Source organism: Labeo rohita, unplaced genomic scaffold (assembly GCF_022985175.1).
Source record: "Labeo rohita strain BAU-BD-2019 unplaced genomic scaffold, IGBB_LRoh.1.0 scaffold_155, whole genome shotgun sequence".
Lineage (NCBI taxonomy): Eukaryota > Metazoa > Chordata > Actinopteri > Cypriniformes > Cyprinidae > Labeo > Labeo rohita.
Genome location: NW_026127725.1, coordinates 29,801 through 52,555, shown reverse-complemented (window position 1 = coordinate 52,555; position 22,755 = coordinate 29,801). Strand labels below are relative to the sequence as shown.

At 37.7% G+C, this 22,755-nt stretch overlaps 2 protein-coding genes across 2 annotated transcripts; both read left to right on the top strand.

Moving 5' to 3' along the window:
- Positions 1-1,872: 1,872 nt before the first annotated feature.
- On the top strand, positions 1,873-5,136 carry LOC127158532 (class I histocompatibility antigen, F10 alpha chain). Its single transcript, XM_051101616.1, has 6 exons — positions 1,873-2,181; positions 3,266-3,547; positions 4,023-4,124; positions 4,278-4,295; positions 4,647-4,700; positions 4,807-5,136. The coding sequence occupies exons 1-5, from the start codon at positions 1,926-1,928 to the stop codon at positions 4,694-4,696; spliced, it is 708 nt and encodes a 235-aa protein (XP_050957573.1). The 5' UTR covers positions 1,873-1,925; the 3' UTR covers positions 4,697-4,700; positions 4,807-5,136.
- Positions 5,137-15,062: 9,926 nt separating this feature from the next.
- On the top strand, positions 15,063-17,501 carry LOC127158535 (uncharacterized; the record flags this gene model as incomplete). Its single annotated transcript, XM_051101618.1, has 1 exon — positions 15,063-17,501. A coding segment is annotated over one exon (2,439 nt), but the record flags the coding sequence as incomplete, so codon positions are not given.
- Between the last annotated feature and the right edge of the window lie 5,254 nt (positions 17,502-22,755).

Genomic DNA, 22,755 nt, shown 5'->3' with positions numbered 1-22,755 from the left:
AAGCTCATAATTTATTGTATACAAAAACTATTATATACAGTGCCTTCTCCTAATGCAGCAAATTATTTTTTCTTAGTGATATTTAGCGCTAGTTAATCAAAAAGGGACGATTTTGTTCTCTTCAACTCACTGGCTGGTGCTTTATTCGCAAATGTTTTATGCGTTATTGCAATTTTGCGCTTAAGTTTAATTCGAAACTTTGGATGGAAACGTCTTGATCAGTTTAGACATAGTAAAATAAAAGATGAGTAGTGATGGGAATCATAAGGAATTTAAGGTTCAAGTTCATTAACTGATTCTATTAATGATTCTTTAAGTACCTGAAGAATAATTAATCCTAAATATTAAGCATAATCAATATTGTGGCAACATTTATTTTTTAAATTAAAGTAGCATTTATTATGACAGAATGTTCTTCCTAATGTGCATCTTTAACAACCATTCAGTAACTTCACTGATTTGAGTTGCACAAGCCTAAAAATGCACACAACACAGAAACAGTTCATGGTTCAGTTTGATTGGACGTGATGATAATCACGTGACGTCCGGTGCAGTGAATCAGTCGACAGCGACTCACATTCAGTGAGTGATTCAGTCAAACCGATTCATAAGAGTCGTTCATTCGTGAGTAAAAATTTATTTTTGATGGAAAAAAATTCTTAATTATTATTGCATAAATATTAATTAGTACCATGTAAATCTCTTAAAATACAAAATAAAAACAAAAAATATTATTGAACAAAAATATTTAATTTTACTGAAAATAAAACATTTCAGGTGTTCAAAATGATATTTTTTATAGCCCTCCATGACACTTCACACAAAGTTTTTTCATTCAGACATTATTTAGTGCGTTTATCATTAGTTTTCTCTGAGGACTGTTGCTGCTCCTCAGTGCAGGTGATTGAACACACAACAAACTCTTCTTCTCTCTGATGTTTTAAAGCTCTGAGTTTGTGGTTCAGAGAGTAAATATCAGCAGCACTGATGGCTGTGCTGAAGCTGTAAAGACGTGTTGAACTGATCTATGGAGGATGATGGGAAGTTTGTGACGTCTGTGAGTGAAGACGAGTCTTTCATCAGTCCTCATACAGACCAGATCAAATCTGAGTCTCTGAGTGATTAAACACACAAACACACTGATAGACTCACAATGACACATCAACACTGTTAGACTCACCTGATGAACTTTACTCACATTTAAATACTGTTTTAATACTGCAGGAATACAATCCTGACATAAAAGCAGATAAAACACATGCTGTTCATTCATTACGTCTTAAATCCAGTTTCTTTAATAAATGTTGTAGCACTTCACTGATCCTCCACATCATCATCGTCATGATTTACTACTCGAACAGATCCTGATAATGTAAATTGAGTAGCAGAGTAAAGAAGAGATTTACATTATCAGGATCTGAAGAAACTGGATTTAAGACGTAATAAATTAACAGCATGTGTTTTATCTGCTTTTATTTTATTTAAATTTGACTGAAGTTTATCAGGTTTTACTCTGATACTCAACGTTTCTCTCACTCACACTACAGTCTCCAACACTTTACAGCCATTAAACGATCATGTGTGACTGTGATTAAACTAAACATGCAGCACAGCTGTGAGAACAGTGTAGGTTCATTCAGTGAGCTGATACACGGATACCTTTACAAAACATGAATTAAGATAAATCATTTAGAAGTGTGCAGTGGATGTTTGTCACACCATTAATAACCAAATAAACACTTATTAATGCAATTAATGGCCTGATATCATGTGGGACTTCAAAATTAATCATATTACATACCTACACATCATAACTGATTTAGCACCAAAGTGTCCTCCTAGGTTTTTTATGTAACTATGGTGAGTATTGACTTTTTCATTTGTGTCATTTTGTCTCTTCCTCAGGTGTGCACACATACCAGGAAATGTATGGCTGTGAATGGGATGATGAGACTGAAGAAATAAATGGGTTTGATGAGGATGGATATGACGGAGGGGACTACACAACTCTGGATTATAAGGAGTCAAGATATATTTCCCCTGTGCCACAGGGACTCAGGGCTGCAGAGCAGTGGAACAGGGATGGATCCCTGCAGCGACGGAAACACTACCTCACCACTATATGCATTGAATGGCTGAAGAAGTATCTGCAGTATGGAAAGAGCAGTTTTGGGAAAACAGGTACATATTTTATTCATCATATTTCTTGTCATGGAACAAAGTGTTTGTTGTTTGTTGTTTGTACCATGACTTGGTGATGGTTTATGAGACAGGAGATTTTTTCAGTGATAGATGAATAAAGAAGGACTTTTTAAAGATTAAAATATATGCAAATAAAACAGACAAATATGTAAATTAATTATGTTTTAGTGATGTATATCCACTTATATAGTTGGATAGTAGCCCACTGCTTCAGTGGCGGTTTCATGAATGTGTGCATAAAAATTTTACCTTTAAAACAGTAAGAGGTTAAATAATAACTTTATTACTTTATTGTTAATAACCTCGATTGCTTTTGTTAGTTCAAAATAGCAGCATAAGTTTCTTAAACTCTCTAGAGTTATGAATCTCATGGACATGCAAGCAAAGTCCTGAGACCAGAAATCCACAACAAGTGCATTATTTGGGGCAGAGACTGAGAGCGGTAGATGTGATAACTATTTAAATGAATCATTCATATCTTTTTGACTTTCACTGGACTCTTTCAAAACACTTATAAATATTTCTTTCTGATCCTCAGTCTCTCACATTTGTGACCCTGGACCACAAAACCAGTCATAAGGGTCAGTTTTGTGAAATTGAGATTTGTATGTAATCTGAAAGCTGAATAAATAAGCTTTGGCTGAGATACCATTATTTGAATATCTGGAATCTGATGGTGCAAAAAAATCAAAATATTGAGAAAATCGCCTTTAAAGTTGTCCAAATGAGGTTCTTAGCAATGCATATTACAAATCAAAAAATTTTCATATATTTACAGTGAAAATTTTACAAAATATCTTAATGGAACATGATTTTTACTTAATAACCTAATGATTTTTGGCAAAATAAAAAAATAGATAATTTTGACCCATACAATGTATTTTTGGCCATTGCTACAAAGATACCCATGCTACTTATGACTGGTTTTGTGGTCCAGGGTCACATTTGTTTGATTTCTTGGTTCCTTTCATTTTTTCTTAGTACAAACAAAGTTTTGAGTTTAGGCAGTTGCACAAAAGAGGTCAAACGAGTGATATAGTATAATATCTCAGATTCTCTCCAGTCTCTCCTCAGGTGTCTATGCTGCAGAAGTCTTCCTCCTCTCCAGTCACGTGTCATGCTACAGGATTTTATCCTAGTGGAGTAACAATCAGCTGGATGAAAAATGACCAAGAGCATCATGAGGATGTGGAGGTTGGGGAACTTCTGCCCAATGAGGACGGCACCTTTCAGAAGATGAGCACCCTCAGAGTTACACCTGATGAGTGGAAGAAGAACAAGTACAACTGTGTGGTGGAACACCAGGGCAAAACCAAGATAGCAAATGAGATCATGACTAATGAAAGTATGATTAAATGAGTAAATTGCAAAATTATCAAATATTTATGAAAATCATTATTTGCTTTCCACAAACAAAGGCTGTTTTATTCACTAACCACCTGTAAAATAGTTCTAAGCAGGCACAGTAAGCACCAAAATTATACTACACTGAGATTATAAATTAAGACATAGTAATTTTTTCCATCCAGACACACCTCAATTCAATAGAAATTATGCTCAGTACAAATTGCATTTTTTTCACAAATCTGTGCTGCCATTTGCCTGGTACAATTTACATCATGCTACAAGCCAAAAACCATACACTTCATTTTATTTACTTCATTTAATAATTTCCATCAGATCCACATGAATCAGTTAAGTAGCACAAACATAATTTGTTTATGTAACTTAAAGATTATCTAATTAATTTTTTTGTATCTGCTGAAAAGTGCCATTACCAGGCTTTTTGAGTAATCTGATGTTCTCCTCTGCTCAAACAGAAGATTCTGTTCCCATTGGCATAATTATTGGTGCTGTTGCTGCTGTAGTCCTGTTGATTGTCATTGGTGTCGCTGGATATATGATGTATCAGAAGAAAAAAGGTGAGGACAATTTACATGTCAAAAGAGAAGTAACATGTATGTAGGTTTGTAATAGTATCTTCTACTTAGGCTGTAAATAGCTTGTTTAATTGATATTTTTATTAATTGACAAAATTACTGAACTTACCGTCCTTGTCTTTGGTTGTTTTTCAGGTTTCAAACCTGTCAATGGTAAGTTTCTCATATGTACCAACCCAGGCTCATGAAAAATGCATGCCTGTGGTGACATTTGTGATATTATGTTTCTTTTTGTGATTTTTGTAGCAGTTTCAGTTATATAATAAAATGAGAAAGATGTGGACTGGTTCAACAGAGAAACACTATTGCTCTGTTGCTTTACCATTAGGCATGATGTGTAATGTAATGCTTTGGTAATGAATAATCACATATCATATAGAAATGAACGTAAACGTCCTTTACTCCCTAATGTAAATCGTAAAATGGTTGTTGTGCTAATCAAAATGGTTACTTACAAGCATTCTGTTTTGATGTTTTGGTTATAATTTTTATTTTCTGTTCTAGCTTCTGATGATGGTTCAAACAGCTCAGCTCATACAGATCCACATGCATGAAGATGTAAGTGGGTTAATTATCATTACTCATTAGTCTAACTCTCTCTTTCTCTCTCTCTCTCTCATGTGAAATTAATAAAATTTAATGTTTTGTTTTTCTGGGATTTTAGGAGACCAGACATGGGAGAGATGAAATTGAAAAAACCATTATACTTATTCTGCTGTACATCTAGTGTACCAAATAACACAAACACACACTCTCTCTCTCTCTCCCTCACACACAATTGTAGATTATTGTGATGGGATTTATCTGTATGCAGTTTTCTTTCTTCACAATTTCTGTTAATTTTTTTTTGGATTTCATTTATTAACTTTTTTTTTTTTTAATTTTAAATCTAAAAGTATGATGCATTTATCAAAACCCATAGAAATTGTTGATTTTCAAGATTTGTAGGATTTGTGAAAGATTGATTTTTTTTTTTTTTTTTTTAATGTTTAAATGGCCTTGAAAATAATGTGCATGTACTCTGTATACTCATCTGGGTAGACAATTTATCTTTCATCCAAGAAGATCAGTCTAATGTGTTTTTTTTTTCTAGACAATCTTTATTGAAAACAAATTCAATAAATTATGTGAAGTCTGCTAGAAAGGGATTGAAAACTATCAAACTGTTTATTTAATATATTTTCTGGCAGCATTTAAATCTAAATAAACTAAATAAAATTGTCTAAATGATAAGCTCTGTAATAATGATATTTGTAATGTTAAAGATGTTGTACTATTTACATAATCTTTACATGAATATCTGAACAGTAAATACATATTTTCCTGTATTTGAGGTTACTAAAATTAAAATAAGTTACATTGATGTGTTTGTATATTGGTTGTCTTTATAAAGATGTAATGTCATTTTGATCCTCTAAAAGTAATAAAAAAACCTCACAAAAAGGAGCAAAATGTCTTTCATTCTCTTAAACATCAGAATTTATATTTCATCAGATTCTATCAATTAACTTTTGCTTTTGCAGTTGAGTGAAGCTTTACTATGGAGGGGTTTTTATATTTTATATTTTTAATAAAATATAAAATGTTGGCTTTTTGTGTCACTGTCTTCTTATATTAACCCTAGTTAAGCGCAGTTTTCTATGAGCTCATATTCTGGGCTCATCTGCTTGCAAGTACATAGAATATATTTTTAATAATTCCATATTTGCACTGTAAAAAATTTCCAGTAAATTTTACAGCATTATACTGGCGGCAGGGTTGCCAGCCCGTTACTGTAATTTTTACAGCAGCGCTGCTGTAATTTAAATTTACAGCATTATCCTGTATTACCTGATTACAGCAAATAACTGTACTTTTTACATTGCTGTGTTTTTTGTTTTTGTTTTTTTTACAGTAAACTATTTTTGTGTATTCTATATATGCAGTATATATTTTCCAGATTGCTGTATATTAATGACTGGCAATTTAAACAATTAATTAACTGCAGAAGCTTTAAACAATATTTAACTGCATAAAGTGTTGTATAGTGTGAAACTTAGTGCACCTAATATTTAAAAAAATACAAATAATTTGACATCTTAATCTTGAAAAACAGATCAAATTTTATTTAACATATGACTCTCAAATTTGCATGAAAGAAATGTCATAGAGCAGTGCATTTAGTATTATTTTGAATTCCAAAATAAATATTTACTTGAAACATATATTACCCTTAACTTTAAGTTTAACCAACATTTTACCAACCAAACATTTTACCAAAGTTTTACCAACATCAAGTTAACCAGCATGGTCATAATTAAATTGTTCCAAATACCACAATGACAGTGATGAATCTTCACTACATGGCAAAACAACAAGGTCCCAACAAAACTTCTGATCAAAAAAGGAGAGCAGTTCAGCTCCAGACGTTGTCCCATCCCAGGATGCAAAGAGTGGCTAAAATATTGAAAAAGAACAAAGAGGAAAATACATTAGATATTTTTTACAAAACAATGATACGGTCAGATACAGACAGAGGGATGACAGATACAGTCAAAGACAGATAGAGTGATGATTGTTACAATTAGATACAGATAAACTGCCATTAAAATGTTTGGGAGATCAGTATGATTTTTAATGTTCTTTAAAAAAAAAAATGTATATATATATATATATATATATATATGCTCATTAGCCTGCATTTATTTAAACCAAAGTACAAGAAAAAAAACTAATATTGTGAAATATTATTACAATTTAAAATAGGTTTTCTTTTTTACTCTACTTTAAAATATAATTTATTTCTGTGATGCAAAACTGAATTTTCAGCATCATTACACCAGTGTTACATGATCTGTCAGAGATCCTTCTCATTTAGTTTAAATTGTCAATGTTGTCAATGTCATTGTCAATGCTGTCAGTGTATGTTTTGGAGCCTGTGATACTTTTCAGGATTCTTTGATGAATGGGTTTAAAAGAACATCAGTTATTAAAAACAGAAATCTTATCTTACAATATAAGTCTTTACTATCACTTTCAATGTAGCACATACTTGTTGGATAAAAGTAAAAAAAAAAAAAAAAAAAAGATTTTTTTTAGTCCATGAAAAAATCCTGAAAAAAGTATTACAGGTTCCAAAAAAATAAAAATTAAGCAGTACAACTGTTTTAAGCAGTTTCTAAAATTGATAATAAATCAGCATATTACAATGATTTCTTTTTTTTTTTTTTTTTTTTTTAAGTTTTTATTGAAAAGAGATACAATCCAATACATCTGTTTATGACTTTTGTCATGTTTACAACATTTATAGCTTATATATTATCAAAAAGCTCTTCATGGCATAAAACAGGTCAATATATCTCTTTGGGTTATCTCCCAATTATACAAAAAACTATTTACAAAAGAAAGGGGATGTATAGACAGTACCTATACATAAAACATAGATTCTATAACAAAAAAACATTTGGTTCAATAGGAGTTATATATTCGCATATATTTGCACCCCACTCTACACCTCGCAAACATCGCATTACATTCAACACTTTTTTACATTTCTCTATCATTTTCTGGATATGCATTACCCACGTTAATTGCTTGTCAAACCAAATACCAAGATACTTAAAATGGTCTGTCCTTTCCAACTCTTTGCCACAAATTGTGATCTTTAAGTCCTGACTTATAGTTTTCCTTGTGAAGAACATAACTTTAGTCTTCTCCACAGATATCCTAAAGCCCCACTCTAGAGCCCATTTTTGTACCATGTCTACTGCTTGCTGCATCTTATTTACAATATGGTTTATATTTCTTCCTTTTTTCCACATAGCTCCATCATCAGCAAATCATGCAACACCTATAGAGTTATCTATGTTCTTAAAAATGTCATTTATCATAACAATAAATAGTAATGGGCTTATTATGCTTCCTTGAGGGGTACCATTGTCAACCTCATACTCATTGCTAAAAACCCCATTAATTCTAACTTTAATTTTCCTTCCTGATAGGAAACATTTAATCCATCGCCACATTCTACCTCTTATTCCAAGCTGAGACAGTTTGACCAACAACCCCTCCTTCCACATCATATCATATGCTTTCTCTAAGTCAAAGTATACTGCTATAACAGTTTCTTTATTGACTTGAGCCTTCCTTATTACATCCTCCAGGGCTACTAATGGGTCCATAGTACCTCTGCCTTTCCTAAAACCTGACTGATAGTTATGTATTAATCCTTTGGTTTCTAGATAATATGTAAGTCTATCATTAACCATTCTCTCAAGAGTTTTCCCCATTTGGGAGGTTAGCGCTATTGGCCTGTAACTACCAGGGCTTTTGGGGTCCTTCCCAGGTTTCCTTATTGGGACAATGGTGGATTCCTTCCAGGATGGGGGGAGTACTCCTTCTTCCCATACCTTATTATATAATTGAAGCAACACTCCTTTACCCTCATCACTCAGTTTCTCTAACATTAAGTAGCAAATTTTGTCCATTCCTGGTGTAGACCTGCCTACCTTCTTCAAGGCGCTGTTCAGCTCCTGTAGTGAAAATAAACTATTTAACACTCCTTCCCCTTCCTTCTCCTGCAACTCAACTCTATACTTTGCCATTGTGTCTTGTCTTGCTTTTATCTCCTCAGGACTTAAGTTTCTTGAACTGTGTACCTTAGCCAAAGTTTTTACTATTGCTTCTGCCTTATCTATACAATTTACAATGAATTTACCTTCTTCTACCATTACTGGATATTCATATTCCCTTCCATTCCCTCTCATCTTCTTAATCATTCCCCACACTTGTTCTATGGGTGTTGTGCGTCCAAGAGAACTGCAGAACTTCCTCCAATACTCCTTCTTTGTCTTTTTAACTATTTGTCTTACCTTCGCTTGTGACCTCTTATACTCTATCAGATTCTGAAAGTTATGCATCCTTTTTTAAGTTTTAAAATCTTTGTTTCTCTTTTTAATGGCTTCACTACATTCCTTAGACCACCATGGCACTATCTTATTCATACTTTTTCCAGATTGTTTTGTTTAGGCTACATTCGTTTGAATGGATTTTTTTTCTAATAACAATTCTATGTCCATTAAATAAGGTGTTTACTTTGTAAAACGTCTGTATGTGCAGTAGTTAAAAATCTTTAATTTGTGTATTGATTTTGAGTAGGAATATTGCTGTGGTTAAAGGGACGTCAAGCACTTTATTTTCTTTCTTTATTTCTTTTCATTTTTTAAAAAAATATTGATAAAGAATGACAGATAAATGAGCTGTAGTTTTGTATTGTGCCTATAATTTCGAATTAGTGACAGAGATAGGATCCAGTGAATTATCTGTGATTATTTAAGTTCAATGTATTTAATGTTTAACAAACATTTATTTAATTTCTAACAAAGATATATACATAGGTGTTAAAGCAAAGTCACAAAAATCGCAATACATATACCGTTTCTGTTTCTGTTTCTGTTACTATGTCAGAAATTACATGTCAGTGTAATGTCCACATGTGACCCTGGACCACAATTTTTTTTTTAAAATTGAGATTTATACATCAACTAAAAGCTGAATGAATAAGCTTTCTATTGATCTACTGATGTATGGTTTGTTAGGATAGTTATTTGGCTGAGATACAACTACTTGAAAATCTGTAATCTGAGGGTAATCTGAGGAAGTTCTTAGCAATGCATATTACTAATCAAAAAAAAAAAAAGTTTTGATATATTTACAAAAAATATGAATATACCAGTCCTATTTAAGAATGGTTTTGTGGTCTAGGGTCATATATGGCAAAAAATGCTTTTTTTAATAAAGGTGTGTCAAGTCAAGTCACCTTTATTTATATTGGGCTTAATACAGTAAGAGCAATTTTAAAGTGCTAAACAGGAAAATAGTGTGTCAGTAATGCAAACAAAATTTAATTATCCTGAAAATCAGCTCTAAAAAGAGCACAGTAGTAAACAGTAAATTTTTTCTGTTAAAGTCATCTCTTCGTAGAGTCAGCAAAGTCATCGTCCAGCTCAGTTCAGTTGTGTCGATGGCTGTCTTGTGACAAAGTGGATCTGTCTCTAGGGCACATCTAGTTGTCATGGTCTCAGCTGACATTCAGAGAGGTTGTGTCGTCTCTAGGTTCTGATCCCTGGTCTGGATACAGACTGGATCTGGTTAAGTAACATCATTCAACTGAGCAGAAACATATTAAGGCATTGATTACATATTGTGATCATAATGATAATTTTGCAGTTTTGCATGCTAATTCAAAGTTGGGATCATCTGAAGTTTTTGCAGGGGTTGTTGTCATCTCTTTACAGGTGTTAGTGAGGTTGTTACAACTGAAATGAAAATAACTGGCATAATTCTAAGTTATATCACATATAAAGAGGCCCCTGCTCATTACATTACACTTATAAAATTGAATATGTGTCATTTTTTTATGATAAGTCTGCAATAAAGTACATAAAGCTTATTTTATTCTGATTGATGTTTAGGAGAGAGGTATCCTATTCATGTTAGTTGCCAAATGTTTATGAGGTTATTGATGTATACTGTCTATTTGGAATATTAGCCATATATGTAATAATTCATCATCACAGTTGAACGATCGGACGATCCTCAAATGCAAACTGTGTGTGTTTTGCCTCAGAGTAACCATACATTTGTGTTGTGTTTTGCTTTCTTTTTATTCTTCATTTATTCTATATTCATTTATTTATTTATAATTCATTAATTGATTACTCATTTATATTATATTATAGTTGTTTTGTATATATATTGTCACGGGTGCGGAGCAAAGCGACAGACACAGTGGACGTGACGTCAGGCCTCGGAGAGGCTTTTATTAAACAATAAACAGAAAGTGTCCAAAATAAACGGGGGATCTGGTGTCCTCGACGTGACGGGATTCCGTGAAGGAGGGGTAGTGTTCCGAAGGGAAGGGTCCAGGTAAGGGGCGGAGTCCGGCGGCCGCACGCGCTCCCCGCTCAGGTCCGGGGTGCGAGGGGCGGCGGCTTCTCTAGCGGCATCGTCCTCCTCCACCTATGCGGCACTTCTGGGGGATAAAACGGCCCGGCAACCTGGCCCGTCAGCCGTCACGGGTGCGGTCCTCATCCGGACCCGCGGGGTCCGGCAGCTCGTCCTACGGCGGCGCTGGTTCCCTCTTCACCCCTTCCTGGACCCACGAGGACACCAGCGTGCATGCACGGGGAAGAGACCGGTCTGCTGAGGAGAGGCGCGCTCGGCATTTTAACAGCGGCGGTGATGAGGCTTCATTCACATCAGGTGTGCCTCATCACACGAACGCCAGACCTGGATGTTTCAGCGCCCCTCCTCCTCCCACACGCCCACTCCCGTCGGGAGCCTGGTGAAGGGCGGCGATTACCGACGGGGTGAAGCTGATATTTAGGGGGGAGGCAGCCGACTCGTCACAATATATTTTCCTCTGTTGTTTAGTCTTATAGTTTCAAGGGCTGTTTTGTCTTCATGAATAAGAGATACAAGGGAATGTTTATGGAAACTCAAGGTTTGTGGGATGTTGTTGTGAACCAGTTTGGTATAACAATACTTGTTGAATTTGTGTTCTCCAGACGGAGTCTGAGCATTGAGACATACGCAACTAAGACTATTCAATAAACTCTGCTCCTTTTTACCATCATACTTTGTCTCCTGCTTCTGCTCTTCACTTTCATTGGCTTTTTCCTCAGTCAACTTCTTGGCTGATAGAAGACTGTTAATAGTGTTTTGGGTATTTTGGGTACCAGACAAGAACTCCTGTTAACAGGGTTTGGGTATTAGATGACTCTGCTGACGAGTTGTTCTGATACAGGACAAACTGATATTTTCTGACAGGATCTGGTGTCCATGGCTGGATCTTAATTGTCTAGGGATGGAGACAGCGATCTAACACAGTATCATATGTTTAACATGAAAAAGTTGTGGTTGCCACTGACTGGTTGTCACAGGACAAAAGACAGTATGGAAACTGGAAAAAGAACCTGAGTCAGTAAGAACTTTCCCTACTTTTTTAATTTTTAAACACTTGTCAAACACTTTGTCACTTTGTAAATGTAAACATGCCACAAATGTTACATACATATAGCTAATATGAATTGTATAAACAAAATACCTCTCTGTCTTCATCACATATTATAGTTTGGCTTTTGAATCTGTTCATCACATTTTCTACTGTTAGAAACACAAGTAGTCTGGTGAGAGCCCAGGATGTATTATGTAAAAAATGAATAGCATTTTCTAAGCCTATGCAAAATGTTGATTTCTTTTCTTTAAAATAATATCTCAGAAAGTGAATAATTTGATTAGGAACAACAGCAAACTTAAGATCAATTAACAAAACTTGTCAAAAAACATAATGGACTTTGTAATTCTTGTTTGCTTTAGGTAGCCTACCGCTAATTTTAACTTAATCTATATTTGTTCATTACAACACGTATAACAGCACACTACAGACACAATGTTATACGGAGATACTGAAAAGAAAATAGTTAGTTTACTATTGCTTCAGTTCGTTAAGGAGATTGATCATTCATTGAAACAACTGTCCCATGTTGACGTGGGCGTGATTTATGAGCGTGATATCATGGCAAACGTCCTTAAAACTGCGTGAAATACGCAGGCACGAACACGGCGAAATCAAAGCGCTTTATTATGCATACCAAATGTATACAACTGGTGAAACACGTTTTTAATCTATGATCTGTGCAATTTCGCTTGTGACGAATCTGTCGTAGTCTAACATCTGATGGAAATCCAGGTAAACATACTTGCGTGCACGCGCACATCCCCAGTTAATAGGGATGGGCGATACCTGCTATTTTATTTTCGATCCGATACCGATATTTTCAAGCCAAGTATCGTTGATATCAATACCGATACCTCTAAACTAAACTGATCTTTTAAATTATTAAAAGAATAAAATCAGTAATTATACTTATTTAACATTATATTTGAAAGTCATGTGTTTTAAACATTTCATAGGTGTTTTTTTTTTTTTTTTTGATAACACTGTCAGAAATAAAATGTACAAAATTTTGCATTTTAGCTCTTTACTGGGCAGTAACCTCAAAGGTGCACCTTTCTTTACCCCTAAAAGCCAGGGAGCATACTAGTACCATACAAGTACACATGCATTAAGGGTAGATAAGGTACCTTGGAGGGTACCTGATGAAAAACAACCATGGTGTTACATAAGTACCAAAATTTATAATAATAATAATATTAATAATAATAATAATAATACATTAGTATTATTAGTATTAGTATTAGTATTATTAATTATTATTACCATGGTTTTTGCTACAAATATTATGCTTGAAATAATGTTCCTGTAGTGTTAACCATGGTAAAAGGATGCAAGCCAAAAGAGAGAGTGTTAACCATATTTAATTTTATTTAATTGTTTTAGTACTGCAGTTTTACTACAAATACTGTGGTTACTGTAGCAAAACTGTGTTTTGTGTGTGTGTGTGTGTGTGTGTGTGTATGTGTGCACCTGGTATTCATCACGTTATGGGGACCAAATGTCCCCACAAGGATAGTAATACCAGTAAATTTTGACCTTGTGGGGACATTTGTGAGGTCCCCATGAGGAAACAGGCTTATAAATCATGCAGAATGAGTTTTTTTGAGAAAGTAAAAGTGTGCACAGTCTCCTGTGAGGGCTAGGTTTAGGTGTAGGGCGATAGAAAATACGGTTTGTACAGTATAAAAACCATTACACCTATGGAATGTCCCCATAAAACATGTAAACCCAACATGTGTGTGTGTGTGTGTGTGTGTAAAAAGCTGCAATAAAAACTGCAAGATTGTAAAATGAACAACTAAAATAACTATTTTCTATTTTAATATATTTTGAAAATTGTAATTTAAAAAGCATCTGTGACCAAAGCTGAATTTTCAACATCATTACTCCAGTCTTAAGTGTCACATGATCCTTCAGAAATCATTCTAATATACTTTGCTACTCAAGAAACATCTTTTTTTTTTAATAATGCTTTATTATTTCAGTGCCATGAGAACAATGTTGAATGAAGCGTCAGCAGCGAACACTATCTGTGATCGATTGGTTCTGTCTTACAGCATTTGCGTGTGTTCCGATGAGCAGGAGAAATAGTTATATCCTACACAATAATTCTTTAATAGTCTATTGTTCCTCTTAGAGGCTTATTTTATGCACCAAACTTCTTGTTAAATAAATAAAATTAATGGTTAAAAATGCACTTTAGAATCGATATTTTATGTGAGGATCGATCCTTTCGATACAACGTCAGTATCGAAAGTATCGATATTTCAGGATCGATCCGCCCATCCCTACCAGTTAACATGATTCCAAATTGATCCATAACAGCGGCACAGACAGTCATTCACATGCAGAGATTCATTTACTTCTGAACTGTAGATCTAATGACCTGGGCCCAGTTTTTCAAAAGTAATCCACTAGGATTTTGGATAACGGATTGGATCAAATCTTGAAAATGGGTGTAAAGTATTGCTTGCAAGAACCAGACATGTGGAGCTGAAAACTGTGTGTTTATTACTGCTGCGGACGCGCATTCGTACCAACCACGTGACAGCTACGTCATGCCATAGGATGGTTACTGCAGGCGCAGTTACAGACACTGATGCTTCTGAACACAATATGTTACATCTCTCCTCCTAAAAAAAAAAAAAATACCTTATACAAAATGTCTGTGAAGATTCATTCATCCAGGTAAAAGTTTCTTCTAAATAAAGTTTAATTTACAAAAACCACTGGACTTACAAACATACTTAAAAACACAAGACGTTTCAGTGTTCATCCAAACACCTTCATCAGTTGTTTGGTGCACAGGAAGTAACTCTGGCAATTTATAGACACAAAGAAGTCACATGATCTAAACCACATGACAGATGTTAGTCCAATTGTGTGCCAGAGAAGATGTTGCTCCAGCAGCTTAAACTCATATTGCAGAGCAATTTGGCGAGGACAGCCTAAAGGTGCTACGGGAGTATGAGAAAACGGCAAGGAAAGTGGCGGACTACAGGAACCATGTGCGCTTTCACCTAAGATGTCGGCGTTATGGAATTACACCTAAAAGCTTGCGTCTCAGATCATCTCTTAAAGGTCACAAAGCAACAGATATTTTACATAGAGCTCAAAAACAGCTACTAAATGAAAGGATACGACAGGTTCATTTTACTTTGGAGGTCTTGAAGCAAGAAAACAAACTGTTACATCAGAAGTTGGCCACCAAATTACCAGAAGAGATTTTATACAAAGTGACTGATTTTGTACAGCATGCACAGTTGGCTCAACACACCAAGAGCAAGGAAAGACAAATTAAGAAGTTTGACTCTTTATGCTCATATATTCATGGCATTCAACAGAATATTTCACCTGAGGAAGATGTGAGAGCGAGTTCCGACAAATGGGTGAAAAACCTGTCTGATAGAGAGCTCACGGGGCCAGAGATGGAGGTTTTGGCCAAAGGTCTAAACTTTGCAGTAACACCTGATCACATCCCAGTGATAGATATGATCACTGCAACTGAATCAGCTATCCGGAACAATAATATCCCGGAGGAGGAGGCGGAACAGCTTCGTGCTCAGGTTTCCATGTCTCTTCTAAAAGCCAAACCCCCACCACCCAATCTTAGTGAACAGGAGAAAAGGGCCCTGACATCGCTAAGTAAGGATATTAACGTTACTATCTTGCCAGCGGATAAGGGGAGATGTACAGTGGTGTTGAATGCAGACGACTATCACTCCAGGGTAACTGCCCTGTTGAGCGATTACAACACATATGAAATTCTTAACAGAGATCCTACCAGCAAATACAAGAAACAAGTGATTAAGTGTTTACAGCTATTAGAAAAACAAGGAGTGATAGACCGCAAGTTATACTATCGCTTGTACCCAGGAGACACCACACCTTGTTTGTATGGTTTACCAAAGGTACATAAGGACAATTATCCCCTCAGACCAATTGTTAGTAGCATAAATTCAGTTACATATAACATCGCAAAATACCTGGCTACTGTATTAGCCCCACTGGTTGGTAACACTCCACACCACGTAAATAATTCTATGGATTTTGTGGACAAAATCAGGGGATTGTCATTGCAGGGTGATGAAACCATGGTGTCTTACGATGTGATATCCTTGTTCACGTGTGTGCCAACAGTATTGGCGGTTGAGACAGTCAGGAGTCGTCTGAGCCATGACCCCATGTTAAGGGAGAGAACACAGCTCAACCCAGACCAGGTGAGCACTTTGTTGGAGCTATGTTTGAATACCACCTACTTTAAATATAAAGATGTCTTTTATAGACAGAAACATGGTTGTGCTATGGGCTCCCCTGTGTCTCCTATTGTGGCCAACCTCTATATGGAAGAAGTAGAGAAGAAGGCATTGGAGACGTACAGTGGAACCCTTCCGACTCACTGGTTTAGGTATGTGGACGACACATGGGTGAAGATCAAGATTAATGAAATTGGCCCCTTCACTGACCACATCAATTCTGTAGATGATTATATTAAGTTCACTAAAGAGGAGATGAGGGAAAATCAACTCCCATTCCTAGATTGTGGTATGTACCTAGAGAATGAAGGAGACCTGCAAGTGGAGGTTTATCGAAAGCCCACCCACACCGACCAGTACCTGATGTTCGATTCTCACCATCCTCTGGAGCACAAATTGGGAGTAATCCGCACTTTACAACATAGAGCGGGGACCATACCCACCAACCAGGAGGCAAGGATTAAAGAACAGAAACATATAGAAAAAGCATTGAAACAATGTCACTACCCGAAATGGGCTTTCATCAAAGCACAAAAGAATAAACCAAATGACCCAAAATCAGGAAACATCAAGATTAAGAGACCTAGAAGAAGTCACGTCGTTATCCCATACGTGGCCGGGTTGTCAGAGAAGTTCCGGAGGGTTTTTTCTAAGCACAACATCCCGGTGTATTTTAAACCTAAAAATACTTTGAGACAGATGTTGGTCCACCCAAAGGACCAGGTTCCCAAACATCAGAAGTGTAACTTGGTATATGCAGTAAAATGCACAGAGGAGTGCAAAGATCTTTATATTGGGGAGACAAAACAGATGCTTAGTAAACGTATGTCTCAACATAGGAGGGGGAATTCTTCGGGACAAGAATCAGCTGTCTTCACCCACCTACAAAAAGAGCAACATAGTTTTAAGGATCAAGATGTTTACATTTTGGACAGAGAGGATGGATGGTTTGAGAGAGGCGTCAAGGAGGCCATCTATGTGAAAGTAGAGCGACCTTCTTTAAACAGAGGTGGGGGACTGAGACATCATCTGTCCTCATCATACAATGCTGTTTTGAGAACATTACCCCGGCGCTTTACAGATAAACCAACTGGCTCCCCCTAATAGGCGGGGGCGGGGGGACCAGTTTAAGCTGCTGGAGCAACATCTTCTCTGGCACACAATTGGACTAACATCTGTCATGTGGTTTAGATCATGTGACTTCTTTGTGTCTATAAATTGCCAGAGTTACTTCCTGTGCACCAAACAACTGATGAAGGTGTTTGGATGAACACTGAAACGTCTTGTGTTTTTAAGTATGTTTGTAAGTCCAGTGGTTTTTGTAAATTAAACTTTATTTAGAAGATACCTTATACAAACTTGACCTCTTTTTTTTTTTTCTTTAACTTTAAATCAACTCAGTACTGCTTATTTGCTAGCTGAAATTCCATAACCAAAACACCGAACAGAAATTAAATACAATCACTGTGTCTTCTTTCACACAACTGGGAGGAATGCTTACTGGCAAACACAACAACTGTGGTCAGTTACAGGTTCAGTCTATCAGGGGGCTTCACAACTCTGCCCAGCCTGGTGGTGCGTTGCAGCTGAGCTTGAGCAGAAGGGGCAACACTTGAGCTTGATTCTGGTAACACTTGAGTGTTGGGGTTTGAGCGGGGCAGTTCAGGAAAACAGGGAGTATGTGACTCCTCAGACAGACTTGGGGGCTCAGTCCACTGATCATCACACATATAGTGACGGGGAGTGTTAGCTGCTGCTGTGCTTTTACGAAGATGCTGGCTGTTCCGCCGGTACTGCTTGCCTCCACACTCGACCACATAGGACCGAGGAGCACTGTATGGCTTAACAACGACACCAGGGGACCATTTGCTGCTGCCAGGATACGGCTGCATCCTGATCTCATCACCTGGTTTGAGAGCAACAGGAGGGTTTCCTGCTCTCTTGGAGTCATAGTAGAACTTTTGAGTGCACTTTGTGTTGTCTAGCAGGCGCTTCACTTTGAGGTGATCATAAGCTGCTGGTATAAGTAGGGCTCGAGTAGCTGGTAGCTTGTTGCGAAGCCTCCTGCCCATTAACAGCTGTGCAGGTGACAGGCCTACTGACTCAAGTGGAGTGGTTCTGTAGTCCATTAGCGCTAGGTGTTTGTCTGCTGCTTTACTCCACAGCCTCTTCACTGTTTGAACTGCACGCTCTGCTTCACCATTCGAATGTGGAGTATGTGGTGAGGACGTTTTGTGTATTATTCCATAACTTTCGCAGAAGTTTTTAAACTCTTCTGAAGAATACTGACGGCCATTATCTGACCGAAGCAAGGATGGTATGCCATGCCTGGAAAACTGAGCTTTCAAAGTCTCTATGACAGTGCGGCTTCTTATATCCTTTAGCTCATCCACTTCAATAAACTTTGAGTAGTAATCCACAAGCACAATGTACTGTTTCCCATTAAACTCAAACAGATCTGATGCTACCTCTTCAAATGGCAACTCTGGTGTTTCCGTTGGTTTGAGGGGGTGCCTGGGCAGTTTATTTTGAAAGTCAGCACATTTGCTGCAATTTCTGATTACTTCCTCAATTTCCGCACTCATGCCTGGCCTGTAGAGCACCTCACGTGCTCGCTGTTTACTTTTCACCATCCCCAGATGCGACTGGTGAATGAGTTTCAGCATGTGCTCCCGCATTGTGGGGGGAACTACGATGCGTAATCCTTTGTAAATGAGTCCATCAGATGAAGCTAATTGACTTCTTGAGTCCCAGTATGGCTGCACAGGCACAGGCGCATCTCGTCTGCGGTCAGGCCAGCCACTCTGAATTGTCTGAAGGAGACAGTTTAACTCCTCTCGTGTACGCTCCTTCAGTTCTGTGTATTTTTGGTCGCTGACTGAGACAAAGCTGAGCATGGAGACACATTCCAGGCCATCGATCTCTGGCGTGCACTCTGAAAGTTGTGCCCTAGACAGTGTGTCGGGCAGCTCCATGTCTTTTCCTCTCCTGTACTTAACCGTCAGGTCATACCATTGTAAGCGAAGACGCATTCTCTGGATGCGCATCGGGGTCGACAGCAGTGATTTTTTGAAGATGTCTTCGAGGGGTTTGTGGTCATTGTACACTGTGACATGTGTGCCCAATATGTAGTTGTGGAACTTTGCGCAGGCATGGACAATAGAGAGCATCTCTTTCTCAATTTGCGCGTAGCGCGTTTCTGCATCAGTCAAGGACCTGGATGAGAAGGCTATGGGCTGTCCATTCTGCAGGAGGACAGCTCCTAATCCATTACTACTGGCATCACAGAATATCTCCACAGGTTTTGAAGGGTCAAAAAACTGTAGCACTGGTGGACGTGTGCACAACTCCTTAAGCCTGGCAAAGGCTTTCTGCTGAGCTGGTTGCCACGTGAACTCCACATCTTTCTTTAGAAGCTGACGTAGTGGAGCATCCACTTCGCTGAGGTTTGGTATGAACTTTGAAAGGTAGGTGACAAATCCCAGAAAACGGCGAACACCGTCTTTGTCGGTTGGCCGTGACATGTGCTGCACCGCTTTGATTTTAACTGGGTCTGGCTTGAGCCCGTCAGCTGTTATCAGATGACCCACATATGGCACTGCTGGTTGGCGGATGTGACACTTGTTAAAGTTTAGCTTGAGGTTGTAGCTTGTTGCTCTCTCAACTACTTTGCGCAATATTGCATCATGCTCCTCCTCTGTGGGGGCCGCAACAAGGATGTCATCCATGACACTTATGGCACCAGTGACACCTTCAAGCATCTCATCCATGATGCGCTGAAAGATTTCAGGGGCGCATTTCAGTCCAAAGGGAAGCCTCAGCCATCTATATCTTCCAATTGGTGTGTTGAAGGTCGTGAGGAGGGACGAAGCCTCATCCAGTTTTATCTGGAGAAATCCTGATTTAGCATCTAGAACTGAAAACACTTTAGCACCTGGCATCGCCGACACAACTTCTTCTATAGTGCGCATTGGGTGGTGCTCTCTCTTTATGACCTTATTTAGGTCACTGGGATCAATGCAGATTCTTATTTTACTGTTGCGGACTGCAGCCACCATTGAACTCACCCATTCAGTAGGTTGGTCAACTTTTGTAATGTAGCCATCTTCCACCATCTCATGCAGCTTCTCTATAATTTTTGCTTTAAGAGCAGCGGGTTGGCGACGGACAGGATGGACCACACCTCTGGCATCCGGATCAATCTTGATGGTGTATGTACCTGGCAGTGTTCCGGTGGTGCGTGTCAGCTCTGGAAATTCGATCAAACCTGAAGATACACTCAATGATGATGTAGAGCTAAAATACTCATTAGTATTGTGTATTTTGTCTGCTTCGTCAGTCTTTTGTACAGAATGAAGACGAACAATCAGGCCCAGAGCCTCTGCTGTAACGCCACTGAGCACATTTTCCTGAGCTATATCTACAATTTCAAACTCTGCACTTACTTCTCGAGTTTTGTATTTTGCCAGGAGATCAACTGCAGCAACAGGCTTCAGTTTGTGATTTGAGTATGAGCGTAGGACAGTACTGGAACGTTTGAGCTCACCTTCATGCATGAGTAACTGATACCTGTCCAATGTTAGGGTGTTGCACTTGGCGCCCGTGTCAATCCTGAACAACACTTCCTGAGACAGGATATCCAGGTTCACAGTCCATTTGTCGTCCTCAGATCTATCATCTTGCGTTAAATTGATGTCCAGTATCTGCTCCTCTGATGAATCTTGGTCCGGTGCAATATCCACTGTGTTGACAGCACGCTTGCGACACACAGCTACCCAGTGATTCGGTTTGTGGCAGTATGAACACACCGATCCCTTTGCTGGGCACTTTCCTTTGCTCCATTTATGCTCTGCATCTTTTCCGCAGCTTGTGCAGCTTCTCTGCCTTTTGTCTGGATTTTGTTTGTTGTGCGTGGGTTTTGTTTGTCCTTTGTACATTTTCTTATTGTGTGTTGCATGTTTGGGTTTCACAGTCACTACTGACACTTTTGCTTCCTCTTCTCTGACAATTTTCATTTGTTTTTGTGACATTTCAAACTGCTGGGAAATTTCAATAGCTTTTGGAAGTGTCAGTTCCTCGCCTCTATCCAGCAGCCTTTCTTGTACCCTTTTTTCTCTCACACCCGCGATGATTGCATCAATTAATATATCATCCGGATCAGGATATTCACAGTCCATCAGGATTAGTCTCAGATCCTTCAAAAAGTTATCAAAACTTTCGGTCTGACCTTGTTTCCTCTGTTTGAAGCGATGTCTTGCAATCCTTTTATTTTTTCTTGGTCTGATGTAGGTTGCAAACTTATCCAGCACTTTAGAGGGATCCTCTTTTTCACCCTCAGCCCAGGTAAACGTCTTGTACACTTCTCTGCCTTGCTCTCCGAGCCACGTACCTAGCCAGCCGGCTTGTTGCTTAGCTGCTAGCTCCGAGAGCGGTCCATCAAAGACGAACATAACATGACTTCGGAACCTTTCAAACTCCTGGTATAGGTCGGCAGCATCCCAGTCGATCTTCGGGTGCTCAAATTGTGAAGACGCCATCCTGATGTACTTTATTCAATGCACTTTGGACTTCTGACACCATGTAAAGTATTGCTTGCAAGAACCAGACATGTGGAGCTGAAAACTGTGTGTTTATTACTGCTGCGGACGCGCATTCGTACCAACCACGTGACAGCTACGTCATGCCATAGGATGGTTACTGCAGGCGCAGTTACAGACACTGATGCTTCTGAACACAATATGTTACAATGGGTTTTTCAAAAGAAAAAACGGATTACATAATCGGATTAGATCACGTAATCCAATTTTGGTTTTGATCCGGATCAAACCTTTAGTTTGGGTTTTTCAGAATTTTTTGGAGGATTTGGATCACTTTGATCCAAAAAATCTGGATTAAACTGATCCCATCAGAAGGGTGGATTTAGCGTGGATTTCATGCCCGAAATGTAATGAAAACTTTAAAAATGTATTAAATAATACTATATTTGGATCATGCAGTATCTCACAAGATATCCTATTTATTCATAAGGTTTTAATTTTATTTGTTCATCCGTCAGGCTACAGTGATTAGGTAGGCTTTAACGTATTCAGCCTTTCAGTATAGGCCTACAGCAAAGTAGAAAGAGTTTGGCCTCATAAAATAATCCCCCAAACAGCTGTCAAAATTGACCAAAAACAATAAATTTTATTCTGTCACTAATTGATATATATATTCATCACAATCGAAAATATTTTTGTTTTTAGAATATTTATTAGTGATGCATGCAATGATTACAGAATAACCAAAAAAATGCACAGCTTCGTCTGGCAGAGGAACAACTGACTCTGACCAAACTGCAGCAAGGCCAGACTTGAGATCC